Raw genomic sequence first — 18,533 nt, forward strand, 5'->3', positions numbered from 1 at the left:
AGTAATTTATAGTCTTAATGCTAGAGGCATTAATTTGTGATGTTTGGAGTGCTAACCTACTTCTAGTAAATACCTAATGACCGGGGGCGGAACTACCGCAGACAATGGAGTCGGTTTCCGCCGGTCTCCTGCCCTCAAGGGGGCAGTTTCTCCATTGTCCCCTGCCCTTTCTGTGCTCTTTCCTGCTGTAATAGAGGAGCCGCTGACCACATGACCCAGCATGGCTTCCCCTCCACCACCACTGCTAGCTGAAGCAAGGCCAGCGGTGGCGAACATCGGCTCCTTCTCTCACCGCAACATGCAGGTAGCCGGGCAGCACTGCAGCTGCCCGCCTGCATGCTCCACCCCCTCCCGGCTCCCGGCCTCGGCTGATGCTGTGACCAACCAGGAGCCAGCTGCTTGGAAACAGTGCAGGGAGCAGTGATGATGTCAACAAGTTAACGGGGAGCAGAGAGGTAGAGCTATGGGATCGGGGACAGAGCAGGGTACAGGGCTGGGAATCATCTGAGTGTCCTGTGGCTAGGTACAGTATACTGTACTGTAACACAGTGTCAGGTAACTGCCCAAAATGCCCGCTTCTGTCACTGCTCACAGGGTCTATTTACTAAGTCTGGCCCTGTCTCCCCTGACCTGTCCCATCCCTGTCACCTTTGTGCTGGCCCTGCCTCCCCTCTCTCCTGCTCCAGCCACCTCTGTGCTGGCCCTGTCATCTCTCTCTGCTGACCCTTTGTTCTGTCCCTGTCCCCTCTGTCCAGTCTCTGCCACCCCTTCCCTGTCCCTGTCACCTCTGTTCTGTCCCTGTCTCCCCTCTCTCCTGTTCCTGTCACCCCTGTGCTCACCCTGTCATCTCTCTATGCTGACCCTTCGTTCTGTCACTGTCCCCTCTGTCCAGTACCTGCCACCCTAGTCCTGTCCCTGTCACCCCTGTGCTGTCCCTGTCACCTCAGTGCTGGCCCAGTCATCTCTCTCTGCTGACCCTTCTGTTCTGTCCCTGTCCCCGCTTTCCAGTCCCTGCCAACCATGTCCTGTCCCTGTCACCCCTGTCCTCACCCTGTCACCTCTGTGCTGGCCCTGTCACCACTGTCCTGACCCTGTCACCTCTGTGCTGGCCCTGTCACCCCTGTCCTGACCCTGTCCCCTCTGTGCTGGCCATCTCCCCTCTCTCCTGTCCCTGTCACCTCTGTATTGGCCCTGTCACCTCTGTCCTGTCCACTCTGTGCTGGTCCTGTCTCCCCTCTCTCCTGTCCCCAGAGCCGGATTAAGGGGGGGGCTCCGGGGTTAAGTACCCCGGGCCCCCTGTCTGAAAGGGCCCCCCGTCACGCGCCACAGATCGGATCTGTAATCTGATCCGATCCGCAGCAATGCACTGCGCTCCCCTCCCCACTATCAGCCCAGCAGCAGCCGTCGCTCACAGAGCCGCCGGCGCCGCTGAGCGCTTCCTAGGCTGCTTGCTGAGTGACGGCTCAGCTGCCCAATAGTGTGTCACCCTGCAAGCCTGCTGCTCAGCGACTGGCTGAGCACACAGGCTGCAGGAAAGAAGGAAGCTCCCTGCCAGCGCGTGTGTACTGGCCGGGTGAAAACTAGAGACAGGCTCCATCCTTGATGTAAGGTCAGGATGGGTTGTTTAATTTTTTTTAAAGTACGTATTAAATTTTAACATAGGCACTGGGTTGTGTGTGTGTGTGTGTGTGTATATATATATATATATATATATATATATATATATATATAGTCCCATGAGCATCCTCACAAATCCGTAATTCAGAAGCCAACCAGATGGTGCTCAACTCCAAGGAATGGTGGGTTCCAATAAACAGTCATTTATGAAAGAGGGCACTCACCAATTTTTTTTAAAAGGTCAAAGGTTATTTATTACCACATCATGAAGTCAGTCAACGTTTCGATCACATCCCGGTGATCTTTGTCAAGACATCAACAGAATACTGTAGACAGCAGGACACCAAAAGCAGCATGTCCAGCCAGCTCACTTAGTGTGATATTTATACCCCCATCTATTAGAGAGCATCAGACACGCCCACATCCACTTCCTGTGTTGTAACAAACACACCAAACTACGAATACTTCTTGCTCAAATAGCTAGACACACATAGCAATGCAATAGGCACAGGATGGTAGCTGTATTAACCATAAAAAGTGAAGACAATAAGTCACAAGCAGCGCAAAACAAAACAAATTACATAAAATGCCAAACAGGAAGTATCCGTGCGTTCCAGCACCTGGAACGCACGCGGAAGGCGGAAGTGACCCGACTCAAGACGGACGTGACATCACGTCGTCATGGGAGCACGCGACTACCACTATACAAGCAAGGAATAGCTTAATAAACATGACTCATGCGTTCCAATAATTGGAACGCACACAAGGCGGAAATGACACACCATAGACAGGACGTGACATCACGTCATCATGGTGACCGGCCGAAATAGAAAACGGACGGGCGGAACAGGTGCCCGTTTATGTAAAATATAAACATATAGATTCGGCACGGCGCTCCACTGGAAGTAAACATGAAAGAATAATAGTACAAGAGGTAAATCACGGGCTTCACTGGACTGTAATGGGCATGTCTGATGTCTAATTTTGGCAACATACATAACAATATTCTATAACATGAGACCATGTAAAACATAACTTTTACTATTAACATTAAAAACCTATCAATAGTCATCCGAAGCGCACCATGTACAGCCGGCATAAACCGTCACCATAGATATGGTGTAAATCATGCCAGGCTGCCGATGGGCACCCAAGATGTAGATATCAGGTACACAAAAACGAAAAATAAAACAAAATAAATAGAAGACTCTGCTGCGGGTGCACCAAAAATAACACTAAAGGCTTATACAAAGACTTATAGGAATTATTTTGCCACATTTTGAGCCACATAGAGGACACATCAGTGTCAAGATAAGAAAATGCCATATGGGTTAGCTTCGTTGAGACCATGCGGGGTAATAGTCCCAAGTTCAAAAATCCATTTGGATTCACGTTGTTTTAGCTTGAGTTCTCTATCACCACCGCGAATTGAATGTGGAATCTGATCAATCAACATGCACTTGAGACTCGATATCGAATGTTTTTGTTGTAGTCAGTGCCTCGCCACTGGCTTATCTGTTTTATTCGTCTCTAGTGCCTGACAGATGGAGTAACGGTGGTTAGCCATCCGTTCATGGAAACAGCGAGTCGTAAGGCCAACATAATAGAGCCCGCATGGGCAGATGATGATATATATGACAAACTCAGACAAGCATGATAACTTGTGCTTTATTGGTATCCGCTTCCCACTATGTGGGTGTGCAAATGAGGATCCGCTAGTCATTGATCGACAGGTCGTACAATCAGGACATCGGAAACAACCTGTTTTTTTTTTTGTGTTTTCAACCACATTGAGCTGGTCTTCTGTGGTAATAAGGCAGGTCGCATCAGTAACTGGCGAAGATTTGGTCCTCTCCGGTATGAGTGCATAGGAGGTTTTTGACTTATCCCTTCCAATTTAGCATCAGTTGCAACTATGGACCAATGTTTTCTAATAGCTTTCTCAGCAACCCGTGCATTGGTGTCAAACGTGGATGTAAAGATCAGTCGGCTAGAATCGAAGGAAGAGACCGGCTTTTGTGTCGAATCTCTGAATCTGCCCTTTGCTTTCTTGAGGCATCTAGAGATGACCTTAGGTGAGTACCCTCATGCCAGAAATCTGTCAGACATATCTTGCAGTTGTTGCTCAGCAGATACTGAAGAAGAGTTGTTGCGTAATACACGTAAAAATTGAGAAATCGGCATACTTTCTTTGAGATTCTAAGGGTGATGGCTGGTGGCAAACAGCAATGTATTGTGATCAGTCTGTTTACGATATAACGTGGAACCCAAATGGTTCTCTTCACGGAAAATTGTGACATTTAGAAAATTCATAGATTCATAATCAATCTGATGTGTAAAACGGATGGGACTATCAATAGAATTAAGGAATTGGACCATGTTGCAGAACTCACTCTTGGTACCTTTCCACAAAATGAAAATATCATCTATATAACGCCCAAAATAGGCGAGCTTGTCACCAAAGTTAGGAAGAATATAGGTGTTTTCGTATTGGTACATAAATAGGTTAGCATAAGACGGCGCCAGGTTAGAGCCCATGGCGGTCCCCGTGTTCTGGATGTAGAACTCATTCCCATAGCAGAAGTGGTTCTTACTAAGAACCAGCTCTGCCAGGGCTAATAGAAATTCGACAGGAGGACCGACATGTGCATCTCCCCCAAGCGCCATCCGTAATGCATCCAGACCAGCAGAATGCGGAATCACTGTGTATAAAGAATTCACATCTAGTGAGGCCAACCAAATATCATCAGAGATATAGGAAAACTGGGACATTTTTTCTAGAAAATTACCGGTATCCCTGATGTAACTCGACATACTACTTGCTGAGGGTTGCAAAAAACTATCTACAAATTTAGCAATCGGTTGTAGAATAGAATCTCTAGCAGAGATAATTGGACGCCCCGGAGGGGCGTCCAATGACTTGTGGATTTTAGGGAGCGTATAGAGAATAGGACACACAGGGTGGTCAACAGACAGATAAGTAGCAATTTTCTCATCAATCCACCCATTTTGTAAACCCATAGTGATCGTGGTATCACGATCACTGTGGGGGGTGGATTGATGAGAAAATTGCTACTTATCTGTCTGTTGACCACCCTGTGTGTCCTATTCTCTATACGCTCCCTAAAATCCACAAGTCATTGGACGCCCCTCCGGGTCGTACAATTATCTCTGCTAGAGATTCTATTCTACAACCGATTGCTAAATTTGTGGATAGTTTTTTGCAACCCTCAGTAAGTAGTATGTCGAGTTACATCAGGGATACCGGTGATTTTCTAGAAAAAATGTCCCAGTTTTCCTATATCTCTTATGATATTTGGTTGGCCTCACTAGATGTGAATTCTTTATACACAGTGATTCCGCATTCTGCTGGTCTGGATGCATTACGGACAGCGCTTGGGGAGATGCACATGTCGGTCCTCCTGTCGAACTTCTTTTGGCCCTGGCAGAGCTGGTTCTTAGTAAGAACCACTTCTGATATGGGAATGAGTTCTACATCCAGAACACGGGGACCGCCATGGGCTCTAACCTGGTGCGTCTTATGCTAACCTATTCATGTACCAATACGAAAACACCTATATTCTTCCTAACTTTGGTGACAAGCTCGCCTATTTTGGGCGTTATATAGATGATATTTTCATTTTGTGGAAGGGTACCGAGAGTGAGTTCTGCAACATGGTCCAATTCCTTAATTCTATTGATAGTCCCATCCGTTTTACACATCAGATTGATTATGAATCTATGAATTTTCTAGATGTCACAATTTTCCGTGAACAGAACCGTTTGGGTTCCACGTTATATCGTAAACAGACTGATCGCAATACATTGCTGTTTGCACACCAGCCATCACCCTGAGAATCTCAAAGAAAGTATGCCGATTTCTAAATTTTTACGTGTATTACGCAACAACTCTTCTTCAGTATCTGCTGAGCAACAACTACACGATATGTCTGACAGATTTCAGGCACGAGGGTACTCACCTAAGGTCATCTCTAGATGCCTCAAGAAAGCAAGGGCAGATTCAGAGATTCGACACAAAAGCCGGTCTCTTCCTTCGATTGTAGCTGACTGATCTTTACATCCACGTTTGACACCAATGCACGGGTTGCTGAGAAAGCTTTTAGAAAACATTGGTCCATAGTTGCAGCTGATGCTAAATTGGAAGGGATAAGCCAAAAACCTCCTATGCACTCATACCGGAGAGGACCAAATCTTCGGCAGTTACTGATGCGACCTGCCTTATTACCACAGAAGACCAGCTCAATGTGGTTGAAAACACACAAAAAAAACAGGTTGTTTCCGATGTCCTGATTGTACGACCTGTCGATCAATGACTAGCGGATCCTCATTTGCACACCCACATAGTGGGAAGCGGATACCAATAAAGCACAAGTTATCATGCTTGTCTGAGTTTGTCATATATATCATCACCTGCCCATGCGGGCTCTATTATGTTGGCCTTACGACTCGCTGTTTCCGTGAACGGATGGCTAACCACCGTTACTCCATCCGTCAGGCACTAGAGACGAATAAAACAGATAAGCCAGTGGCGAGGCACTGACTACAACAAAAACATTCGATATCGAGTCTCAAGTGCTTGTTGATTGATCAGATTCCATCGTCAATTCGCGGTGGTGATAGAGAACTCAAGCTAAAACAACGTGAATCCAGATGGATTTTTGAACTTGGGACTATTACCCCGCATGGTCTCAACGAAGCTAACCCATATGGCATTATTTTTATCTTGACACTGATGTGTCCTCTATGTGGCTCAAAATGTGGCAAAATAATTCCTATAAGTCTTTGTATAAGCCTTTAGTGTTATTTGTGGTGCACCTGCAGCAGAGTCTTCTATTTATTTTGTTTTATTTTTCGTTTTTGTGTACCTGATATCTACATCTTGGGTGCCCATCGGCAGCCTAGCATGATTTACACCATATCTATGGTGACGGTTTATGCCGGCTGTCCATGGTGCGCTTCGGATGACTATTGATAGGTTTTTAATGTTAATAGTAAAAGTTATGTTTTACATGGTCTCATGTTATAGAATATTGTTATGTATGTTGCCAAAATTAGAGACATCAGACATGCCCATTACAGTCCAGTGAAGCCCGTGATTAACCTCTTGTACTATTATTCTTTCATGTTTACTTCAAGTGGAGCGCCGTGCCGAATCTATATGTTTATATTTTACATAAACGGGCGCCTGTTCCGCCCATCCGTTTTCTATTTCGGCTGGTCACCATGACGACGTGATGTCACGTCCTGTCTATGGTGTGTCATTTCCGCCTTGTGTGCGTTCCAAGTATTGGAACGCATGAGTCATGTTTATTAAGCTATTCCTTGCTTGTATAGTGGTAGTCGCGGGTTCCCATGACGACGTGATGTCACGTCCATCTTGAGTTGGGTCACTTCCGCCTTCCGCGTGCGTTCCAGGTGCTGGAACGCACGGATACTTCCTGTTTGGCATTTTATGTAATTTGGTTTGTTTTGCGCTGCTTGTGACTTATTGTCTTCACTTTTTATGGTTAATACAGCTACCATCCTGTGCCTATTGCATTGCTATGTGTGTCTAGCTATTTGAGCAAGAAGTATTCGTAGTTTGGTGTGTTTGTTACAACACAGGAAGTGGATGTGGGCGTGTCTGATGCTCTCTAATAGATGGGGGTATAAATATCACACTAAGTGAGCTGGCTGGACATGATGCTTTTGGTGTCCTGCTGTCTACAGTATTCTGCTGATGTCTTGACAAAGATCACCGGGATGTGATCGAAACGTTGACTGACTTCATAATGTGGTAATAAATAACCTTTGACCTTTTAAAAAAAATTGGTGAGTGCCCTCTTTCATAAATGACTATATATATATATATATATATATATATATACATACATACATACATACACACACAATATGTATTTTTTATATATATATACATATATATGTATATATACATATATATACACACTATATATATATATATATATATATATATATATATGTTTACAAACAGCAGAGGCGGTACTCCTGGACTCAGTACTTGGTGAAAGATAAAGTGCTTTACTTCAACGTTTTGGGATACTCCCCCCCCCCCCTCCCCGTCATCAGGACAAGTGTGTCATGATGATAGTTGGGGGGGTTACCTCAAAACGTTGCAGTAAAGCACTTTATACTACACCAAGTACTGAGTCCAGGAGTACCGCCTCTACTGTTTGCATAATGGATGGGCTTTGCTGGTCCCTAGGAGGGCACACTGGCAGGTTATTTCTGTGGCATACGAGGGAGTGCTGGATTGCTTTATATATATACACACACAGTGGTCGGAGTGGGGTGGTATACAGGCGGTATGACCCGGAAATGAGGAACTAAAAGTGCAGCAGCAGGTGAGCGAAGTGGCCATCCTGCTGCACATGGTGCTCCCCGATCCTGCGCGTCGGCTGTGTAGAGCGCTGTACTAGCTCACAGCCGCTCACCACCGCCCACTGCATGCCACTCAACGCCGCCAGCCGCTCACTGCTGCCAGCCGCTGACTGCTGCCAGCCACCAGCCGCCCGCCGCTCACCGCCACCAGCAGCCCACCGCTCACCGCCACCAGCTGCTCACAGCCGCCAGCAGCCCACCGCTCACCGCCGCCAGCCACCAGCCGCCCGCCGCTCACAGCCGCCAGCAGCCCACCGCCGCCAGCCACCAGCAACAAATGAGGCAACGTTCCCCTGTCACCTCTCTCCCTGTCGTTACCGTCCCCACTGTCACTCTCTCTCTCTCCCTGCTGTCACTGTCGTTACTCTCTCTCCCTGTCGTTACTCTCTCTCCCTGTCGTTACTCTCTCTCCCTGTCGTCACTCTCTGTCACTGTCGTCACTCTCTCTCCCTGTCGTCATGCTCTCTGCCTGTCGTCACTCTCTCACCCTGTCGTCACTGTCGTCAGTCTCTCTGATTGTCGTCACTCTCTCTCCCTGTCGTCACTCTCTCACCCTGTCGTCACTCTCTCTCCCTGTCATCACTCTCTCTCCCTGTCGTCACTGTCATCACTCTCTCTCCCTGTCATCACTCTCTCTCCCTGTCGTCACTGTCGTCACTCTCTCTCCCTGTCGTCACTCTCTCTCCCTGTCGTCACTATCGTCACTCTCTCCCCCTGTCATCACTGTCATCACTCTCTCTCCCTGTCGTCACTCTCTCCGTGTCGTCACTCTCTCTCTCTGCCTGTCGTCACTCTCTCTCCCTGTCGTCACTCTCTCTCTCCCTGTCGTCACTCTGACTGTCCCTGCTGTCACAATTTCAGCTCATTCAGTGTAGTATAAAGTGAATTTCAGCTCATTCAGTGTGCTACAATGTGAATTTCGGCTCATTCAGTGTGCTACAATGTGAATTTCGGCTCATTCAGTGTGCTACAATGTGAGTTTCAGCTCATGCAGTTTGCTACAATGTGAATTTCGGCTCATTCAGTGTGCTACAATGTTAATGTCGGCTCATTCAGTGTGTTATAATGTGAATTTCGGCTCATTCAGTGTGCTATAATGTTAATGTCGGCTCATTCAGTGTGCTATAATGTGAATTTCGGCTCATTCAGTGTGCTACAATATGAGTTTCAGCTCATTCAGTGTGCTACAATGTGAATTTTGGCTCATTCAGTGTGCTACAATGTTAATGTCGGCTCATTCAGTGTGCTATAATGTGAATTTCGGCTCATTCAGTGTGCTATAATGTGAATTTCGGCTCATTCAGTGTGCTATAATGTTAATGTCGGCTCATTCAGTGTGCTATAATGTGAATTTCGGCTCATTCAGTGTGCTACAATGTGATTTTCGGCTCATTCAGTGTGCTACAATGTGAATTTCGGCTCATTCAGTGTGCTACAAGGTGAATTTCGGCTCCTACCGGGTGCTACAATGTGGGGTGGAGCTATAGTACAGAATACACAGTGGCACTCAGGGTCTTCTGTGTCCAAAAAAACTGTATTGAACAAGTCACACACAACCGACGTTTTGAGGCTTGCAGACCTTCTTTACCCTTAATCACACCTTGAAAAAGGGTCTGCGAGCCTCGAAAACATCAGTTGTATGTGACTTGTTCAATACAGTTTTTTTGGACACAGAAGACTCTGAGTGCCACTGTTTATTCTGTAATATATATATATATATATATCTACCAGTCAGGTGGCACTCCAGGAATCCAAGATAATACAGGGTAAATGCCGGTGCCTTCCCTATAGGAGAGGAATCTACCTCCCTCAAATATGTAGCGTCTGTGCGGGCGGCACTCACGGCGGTTAAATCAAAACACAAACTCCAGGGATACTGTCAACGTTTCAATGTAAATGATTACATTTTCTTCAGGACAAATAAAACATACAAACATACATACCTTTATAGCCTCCTCTGATCGTACATGAGGCCGTCCGCCAGCCGCGTCCGCCCGTCATCTCCCGCCCAGCTCAATGACGTCATCCGCAGGCGCCGGCGTCCGGCGTCATGACAACCTGAACGAAGCACACCAGAGAAAACAGAAAGATTTAAAACGTGCTACCACATCTAAAGTGCAAATAGTGAATAAGCATACATTACAATCCTGTAAAGAGAGTAAAGGCCGTTATGCATGAACATTAGATTTAAAAACACATATTAGTGTAATGCAAAAATATTTAAGATGTTCTAATAAAAGGACAAAATAATCTCATCACATCAAATTATCTTAAATGCATAAGAATAACGGCTCAGCCGGACAGTATCCAGTTTCACTGGATACTGTCCGGCTGAGCCGTTATTCTTATGCATTTAAGATAATTTGATGTGATGAGATTATTTTGTCCTTTTATTAGAACATCTTAAATATTTTTGCATTACACTAATATGTGTTTTTAAATCTAATGTTCATGCATAACGGCCTTTACTCTCTTTACAGGATTGTAATGTATGCTTATTCACTATTTGCACTTTAGATGTGGTAGCACGTTTTAAATCTTTCTGTTTTCTCTGGTGTGCTTCGTTCAGGTTGTCATGACGCCGGACGCCGGCGCCTGCGGATGACGTCATTGAGCTGGGCGGGAGATGACGGGCGGACGCGGCTGGCGGACGGCCTCATGTACGATCAGAGGAGGCTATAAAGGTATGTATGTTTGTATGTTTTATTTGTCCTGAAGAAAATGTAATCATTTACATTGAAACGTTGACAGTATCCCTGGAGTTTGTGTTTTGATTTAACCGCCGTGAGTGCCGCCCGCACAGACGCTATATATATATATATATATATATATATATATATATATGGGTGTAGTATGGCTGACCGGTGGTCTCCTGACCGCCGGTCAGCTTACCGACGCCGGGATCCCGGCAGCACACGCTGCGGGCTCGGTGGCGACCTGCGGTCGCCACGGGTTCTATTCCCACTCTATGGGTGTCGTGGACACCCACGAGTGGAAATAGTCCCTGTTGGTCGGCATGCCGACCATCGGGAAAGTGAGCCGTCGGGCTCGTGGAGGAGGTCATGTGACTGTCGGTCAGCTGACCAGCGGTCACATGAATACCACCCATATATATATATATATATATATATATATATGAGCAGGGTGGAGATCCTGGCAGTCGGGATCCCAGCATTCGAAATACAGACACCGGAATCATGACACTGTTCGGATCCCTGACCGCTGGAATCCCCTATGAATGTTTGCCAGGCCCAAGGAGAGGTAACATGCGGGGGGGGGGGGGGGGGGGGGGGAATTAGGTTTAGGTTGCAGTGGGAGTGTTAGTGTTAGGCTGTGGTGAGTGTGTATATGTATATATATATATATATATATATATGTGTGTGTGTCTATGTATATATATATATATATATATGTGTGTATATTTATATATATGTGTAGATGTAAAATAGCTAATTTATCCAAACTACCCGATACTCCCCTAGTTCAAACGATACATTGTGTATTTTATATATATATATATATATATATATATAATTTTAGACCTTAGGGCCCCCCCGTCTTAAGAACCCCGGCCCCCCCCAATGCCTTAATCCAGCTCTGCCTGTCCCTGTCACGTCTGTGCTGTCCCCTCTCTCCTGGCCCTATTACCTCTGTGCTGGACCTGTCACCTCTGTCCTGTCCCCTCTGTGCTGGCCATGTCTCCTCTCTCTCCTGTCACTGTCACCCCTGTCCTGTCCCTGTCACCTCTGTGCTGCTGGCCCTGTTATCTCTCTCTGCTGACCCTTCCATTCTGTCCCTGTCCACTCTGTCCTGTCCCTGCCACCCCTGTCCTGTCCATCCCTGTCCTGGCCCTGTTAACCCTCTCTCCTATCCCTTTAGTTCTGTCCTGGTACCTCTGTCCTGGTTCTGCCCCTGTCACCCTGTCCTATCCTCTCTGTCCTGGCCCTGTCACTTATGTTCTGGTCCTGTCCCCTCTCTCTTGTTTCTCTATCTTTGCTTTTCCCCACTGTAGTGTCGCTGTTGTCTATGTATTGGCCCTGTCACCTCTGTCCTTTCCCTGACACCCATGTCTCCTGCTCCCTCTGTTCTGTCCTGGCAATGTCACCTCTGTCCTGCGCCTGTCTCCTTTGTTATGTCCTGGCCGCACTGTACTGGCCCCACAGGACTTTCCCTTTCATCTCAGTACTGGCCCTGTCACCCCTGTCCTGAGACTGTCCCTCCTGGTCCTGTCACTTTTGTCCTAGCCCCAAATTATATATAATTTTCACTTTTTTTTCGAGGGGTGGGGGCACCAAACTCTAACTTGCCTTCGGGCCACGGGAATAAACTTACGCCACTGCTAATGACTACATTATTTCTGAGGTTCCGGTATGTTTGGTCAACAGCGACCTTTTCAACATTCAGAATGGCAACACTGAGAAATGCTAACATGGTCACAATATCGACAATCCAGGAATATAATACATTTTGGATTTGCAGCGATTTATGAGTCTCCACAAACATCTGTGATTTTCCTTGATTTTGGCTCAGATCCAAGGGGGGGGGGGTCATCCCCAAAATATACACATACCTTCTCCATGTGCACTGCGGGAGTGGCGGAGACCTCGCTATTCTCCCCGTGGCGCAGAGCACTGTGCCGACTCAGCCTCTTCATTCTCAGAGTAACTATTGGTGAATAATAGGATGTAATAGCGATTTAAAGGGTTGAGAAACCAAGCTATGCAGATGTTTAATGCACACATCACATTTATTTTATACAATAGCTGTGTTGCCTAAAAACAAACAGTGTGGCCCTTTCTGGTAACGCTTGAAAATAAAAGACAATTGTTGACATACAGCACTGTTTATATTGTTTAAATAAAATAAAAAAAACTCTCCATAAAGATCATACTTTCCTGAACCCTTTAAAAAATAAAAAACTGCCCCCTAGGGAACTAAATAATACAAATATGCCCCATTAGACTGATATATACAGCAAATAAAAGTGCCTCTACATTTTTAAATATTGCCTCTTTTTGTACAAAATGACCTTCATTTAAAGACAAATGAAAAAAAATAGTTTCCTAACTTTATATTTACCTGTATCCTCATAACTCATTGCTTTGCTGGGGTTCTTTGGAGCCACTAGGGCATTTGGGACATCTGTGTTTTTTATTTCTTAATGTACCATTATAATAAGTCAGATCAAGACAGGAATGAGAGTACAGGTAAATACATCTGTGGATTCTTTTTTTTTATTTAAAAGGGAAATATATTTAAATGAAATATTTTACGATATTGTAAAAGTGTGCAGAGCCTGCATTCCATTATGTTCAGCATTGAACTGATCTATGATACAGGAACTGTGAAGAGGAGAAAATATTGGATACCCAATTATATTCACTCTTAGTGATGGTAGGAAAAAGGTATTGGGCAATAACCTACACTTTTACTGATGCATCCCCATCTATACTTTTTATACCCCAACTAATCATAGAGGCAATTCTCACTCTTTAAGAGAGAGATAAAATTGTGAGAGATACAGTATACTACAACCAATCAGCTCCTATAATTTTTCAAACACAGCCTGTAAAATATAAGGCAGAAGCTGATTGGCTGGTACTTTATCTCTCACAAATTCATACCTCCCAACTGTCCCAATTTTCGCGGGGCAATCCCGTTTTTTTGGGACTGTCTCACGCGCGGACCACAGTGTCCTGCAGTGAGGAAGGGAGGCAGTTGGGAGGCTCCACAGCGTCTGCTCACGGGAGAGAGAGGGAGAGGGGGCATGCCAGCAGCTCTCAGAGCACTGGCCATGCCCCCACTGTGATGAAATATGGGGGCGTGGCTCACGATCGCGGTACACCCATGAAGCCATGCCCCTTTCCTATAGGCCATGCCTCTTTTTCGGGTGCGGCTTCGTATCGCCATCACGTCCCCCCTCAGCATATCACAATGTTGGGAGATATGCAATGTTCTCTCTCTCTCTCTCTCTCTCTCTCTCTCTCTCTCTCTCTCTCTCTCTCAGAGCTTTGCTAAATACCCCCTTAATGAGAATCTAGTGTGTCAGATATAACTGCTTAAAGTATTAATATAAGTCAGTGGACATATACAAATCTCTTTTATTCTGTAAAACACATTCTGCATCTGCATGTTTCATTTTAAGATTACAGCTTGTGTGACTATAAGGGGGTGACATGTCACAAAGCATGTCCAGCTTCCACTCCTTATGCTGCACTTTGACAAAGAACTGACAAATACCATCAAGAGTCCGTTCCTCCTTCTGGACTATGATATGGGTGGGGTTCCTTTTGATTACCTCAAGCTCACCTGCTGGCCTGCTTTGTAAACCAGTCTGACACAATGAAATGTGTTAAAATGTTAATGTGGGAATGGGATATTGCATTACATTGTCTTTTGTTTAAAATGACACAGTTTGCACGTAACATACACTGTATACAGCATTTGTTACTAGCTGTTAAGCACTAAGCAAAATTATAAATTGAAATACACAATAAAATATGCCACCTCCATTGCAGATAAGGTACTGTAAGGCACATTTTGACATTTTACTGTCACAACAAATTGTTACACTGGGCAAAAATGTTACTTATATTTACATCTAAGAAAATGATAAACTAGTATGAAATGAACATATACAGTACATAATATATAAACAACTGCAGTGCCAGGTTAAGCCCTGTGGAGGCCCCTAGGCAGTCGAAATCTCAGGCACCCCTCACAAATGTTCTCCTTATACGGTTTTAATTTTAACAACCAACAGTTTATTATCTGGAAACTGTAATGTGAATCTGATGTCTATGGTTTTTGTACTTTAAGTTGTTAATGGGTACATTACATTAATACAGTATTTTCCCTATATAGTTTTTAATGTACAGTTTTCATTTCTCGAGTTGATTCATTTTTTCTATCTTTTGGAAACAATTTAAGAATTTTGATTGTCATTCTCTTTCAAGATCAAATCAATATTATTTTAAACTATTGTCGCAAGGCCCATAGCCCGGTGCCTACTCTGCTTATTTGATAGTCCGGCACTGAACAACTGTAATTATTTTCATTCATTGTAATCCATATTTCATGTTTATTTTCGGTCATTTTAGTCTCTTCACCAGTGAAGCTATCCTTGACCTGGTGCTGAATAAATACATAATTATACCTTATCCTTTTGAATTTTTAGCACTTAGCATTAGAATACATGTACTTCCTGGCGTGGCAATGGATAGCTACCAAAAATGGCCAAAAATGGGGATTGTTATTGATTGCAAGAAAGTAACTAACTTACAGTGAAAGCACTTGTGCTATACATCACCATGACCAAGATACGTACTGGAAAGTGTCTAGTTTTCAAAACGGGTGTAGTATGGTATGCCGGCGGCCAGGCTCCCGGCGACCAGCATACCGGTGTCAGGAGCCCGACCACCGGCATACCGACTGCGTGGCGAGCGCAAATGAGCTTGGACTGTTAGAGTGACTCGTGGACAGAGGTTGGGAAACACTGAGGTGGCGGAATAAGGAAAGAAGTGCAAACACTCACCTTATAGGAAAAGGAGACATAAAACATGAACAATAATCTAACCACCATATCATATTAGAACTGCACTTAGGTGCATATAACAGGACCAGTTGTATAATATAGATCCTACAGACCTCCAATATACCATACACAGGATTTAAAGAACCTCAAATCTTTTCCCCAAACTAATGGGAAACAAAGACATTTGAAACACATTGATGTTAATATCGAATGCAATAGGTGTTTGATGCATTATAATAGAGTTTGCCAGATCTGCATTACTCAACTATATTGCACAAGTTTTATATACAGTATGTACAAAGTTCATCTATTGGTTTATGCTGCATATTTTTATGTCACTATACTGTGTGTAAATTTCTAATGTATATTGAGATTTTTATTTTGATCTACCATTGTACTTTAATCAGCCACACAACATTCTCACTCCATATCTATTTGGAACTTCTTGCACACAGTGGCCCTCATTCAGATGTGGTTGGAATAGCTATTGCTGATACTTACATAGAAGCAGCAGCAATAGCTTTAATATGGTAATGCAGAAGGAGGTGTCATGCCTCCCGCTGCATTACTGATCTGAACTGCATCCTAGGATGAAGTATCAGATCATCTCCCACACTATCGGCCAGCTGCGTGACCATGGTACCTAGAGGCAAGGAAATCTCCATCCTCTGACGGAGATCCTTCTCCTGCAACGGCGGTGGTACACCTCCATTTGGAGAAACAGGGCCGCCTCTGCCCCCAAACAGCATCAGACTGCCAAGCACTAATAGTCTGACATCTTCCAGCATCCAGGACTTTACTGCACATGCACGGTAAAACAAATATTACAGAAATGTAGAAGCAGTCTGTCTTAAGAGTGAGCAACACGGAGACTTAAGGACACATTGTTTGCTGAATGGTTTATTGAAGTACATAAACCCAGCGCATTGGATTTTTAAAGCCATTTCTTCAGTCAGGAAAAGATTGATAACTGATGTGAGCACAGAAGCTAATGATAAATGGTTTGATTTTCAGTATGTACTATACGTGCCTGACTTTTGTTCTGGGAAACTTTGGCTCTTGTTTATTATAAACCTAGAAAAGTATTTAATTATTTATTTAAGATATGACTTAAGGCCCCCATATATCAGCGGCTACAGTTCCCAAATTGCCTGACCCGTTAGTACCACCGATCCACTGACCAGATCCGCCCATCGGTGACCAGCAATGATTGGTGATCCATTGGGGAACTGGGAAAATTAAACATGTTAAAAATGCCTGATTTGCTGATCCCAACCATTTTTGGCCTGAATTGGGGAATCGGGTTTTTTAACCATGTTTAATATTCCCGATTCCACGGCCTGGTTGAATGGGACATTGCAGCAATAAATTGTTGATGTATAGGGGCCATTAGTCACATAAATACTATTGGTAAACTATAATATAAATGCCATAAACAACACAGGAAATATTGCTTGTTTTACAATTATTAATCCAACCAGAATTCTAAATATTCAATGATCAATATAGCAATAATAAGATTTTGTTAAACATAACATTTTTGACTTGTTGAAGCTGTCAGAGTTTTATTTTTGGTCATTATTTTTGCACTGTTTGTACATTGCTAGCCTTCTTGTTCAAATTGTCGTCTTTAAGAAGGAACAGGTGGTCCTCTAGTTGCTGGTGGTTTAGTCACAGCAATACGAGGAGGAACTTCAAGATTCTTTCCTTTACCTCCAGCTGCTTCATTCCTATTGGGTCGTCCTCCTGTAGTACAAATAGCATATTATGAGAAAGCTACTGTATATCATAATGAGAACCCAGTTTGGTGCTACGTAGACAACTGAGCCTTGTAATCAGATCCATGGGAGGGGTGTACGAGCGGGCCTTGAATGGCACCCTGTGGCCAGTAGTGCTGTTGCATTGTTGCTCAGAGTGTCCAAAGGATGCTCTAGGCAAGCACTCTGCAGTGTAGAGCCGTCCAGAGCATCTAGACAGCTCTACACTTCCTCCTGCCAGCAGCTCCGCCCCTTTGCATGTGTGTTTGAGGGTGTGGGCGGCACAGGGAGCTCTGCTTTGGTGCTGCTAGTAATAGTTTAATCCTATATGCCTATCTTAACAAAAACATTATAGACAAATAAGTACTTACAGTATGTAGTACTGAGTGAAGACTGAGAAGTGTATTATTATAATTTTAGAAAAATGATTATTGACGAAACTGCTGTATAAATGAGTGAGTTCCGTATGAATACCAAAAGACACCAGTACACTTAAAGCTGCAAAGCAAATGTTCTCCATGAAAAGTTGCCATATCCATCTGTCATGGCTGCAGCATATATCTGTTATACAGTATATATCTTTAAAACAACACCTAAAGCTAAATTAATAACCAGGGAGTGCATTCATCAATTTATTACCATTAAAAATTAAAAAACATTATATACACACAACATGAATAAACAAAACCAATATTATAAACAGTATTTGGTTCCTTCTAATCTCCAGCGGAATCAAAGTCAGTTGGTTCAATTGTATTAGAAAGGTCCTTTAGTCCATGCATATATTTATGCTATTACTTGCTGAAATAGATTTCATATGAGCATATTTTATTGTGCTCTCATTCAATCTTTAGCCCATGGAAAAAGCACTGTAAGTCTCCCTTATTGTATAGAGACGTAGGCAGCAGCTACAATGTATATGTTGTATGTCTCTTGTAACTGTGAAAGGTAACAGGAGGAGGATGTACAGAATTCCGACAGCCCATCAGTAAGCCCTCTAACCCTCCTCTGCCCCCTACCCTAACCACCCCTTGTGAGTGCCTAACCCTCCCTGCTTGGTGCCTAACCCTAACCCTCCCTTACCCGCTGCCTAAACCAAACCCTCCCCACTTAATGCCTAACCCTAACCTCCCCTACTATGTGCCTAGCCTTAACCCTCCCTCCTCGGGCCCTAACCGTAACCTTTTCAGCCCTGCAGCCTAACC

The 18,533-nt window shown here is 44.3% G+C and overlaps 1 protein-coding gene across 1 annotated transcript in view; it reads right to left on the reverse strand.

Moving 5' to 3' along the window:
• Positions 1-16,500: 16,500 nt before the first annotated feature.
• LOC134910365 (transmembrane channel-like protein 1) overlaps positions 16,501-18,533 on the reverse strand; it is a 155,311-nt gene continuing 153,278 nt past the window's right edge. The window contains exon 20 of the mRNA XM_063918346.1: positions 16,501-17,317. Coding sequence (XP_063774416.1) covers positions 17,202-17,317 — 116 coding nt within the window. The 3' untranslated portion in view covers positions 16,501-17,201. The remainder of the gene's footprint in view (positions 17,318-18,533) is intronic.

The sequence above is a fragment of the Pseudophryne corroboree genome, chromosome 1 (assembly GCF_028390025.1).
Source record: "Pseudophryne corroboree isolate aPseCor3 chromosome 1, aPseCor3.hap2, whole genome shotgun sequence".
Classification (NCBI taxonomy): domain Eukaryota; kingdom Metazoa; phylum Chordata; class Amphibia; order Anura; family Myobatrachidae; genus Pseudophryne; species Pseudophryne corroboree.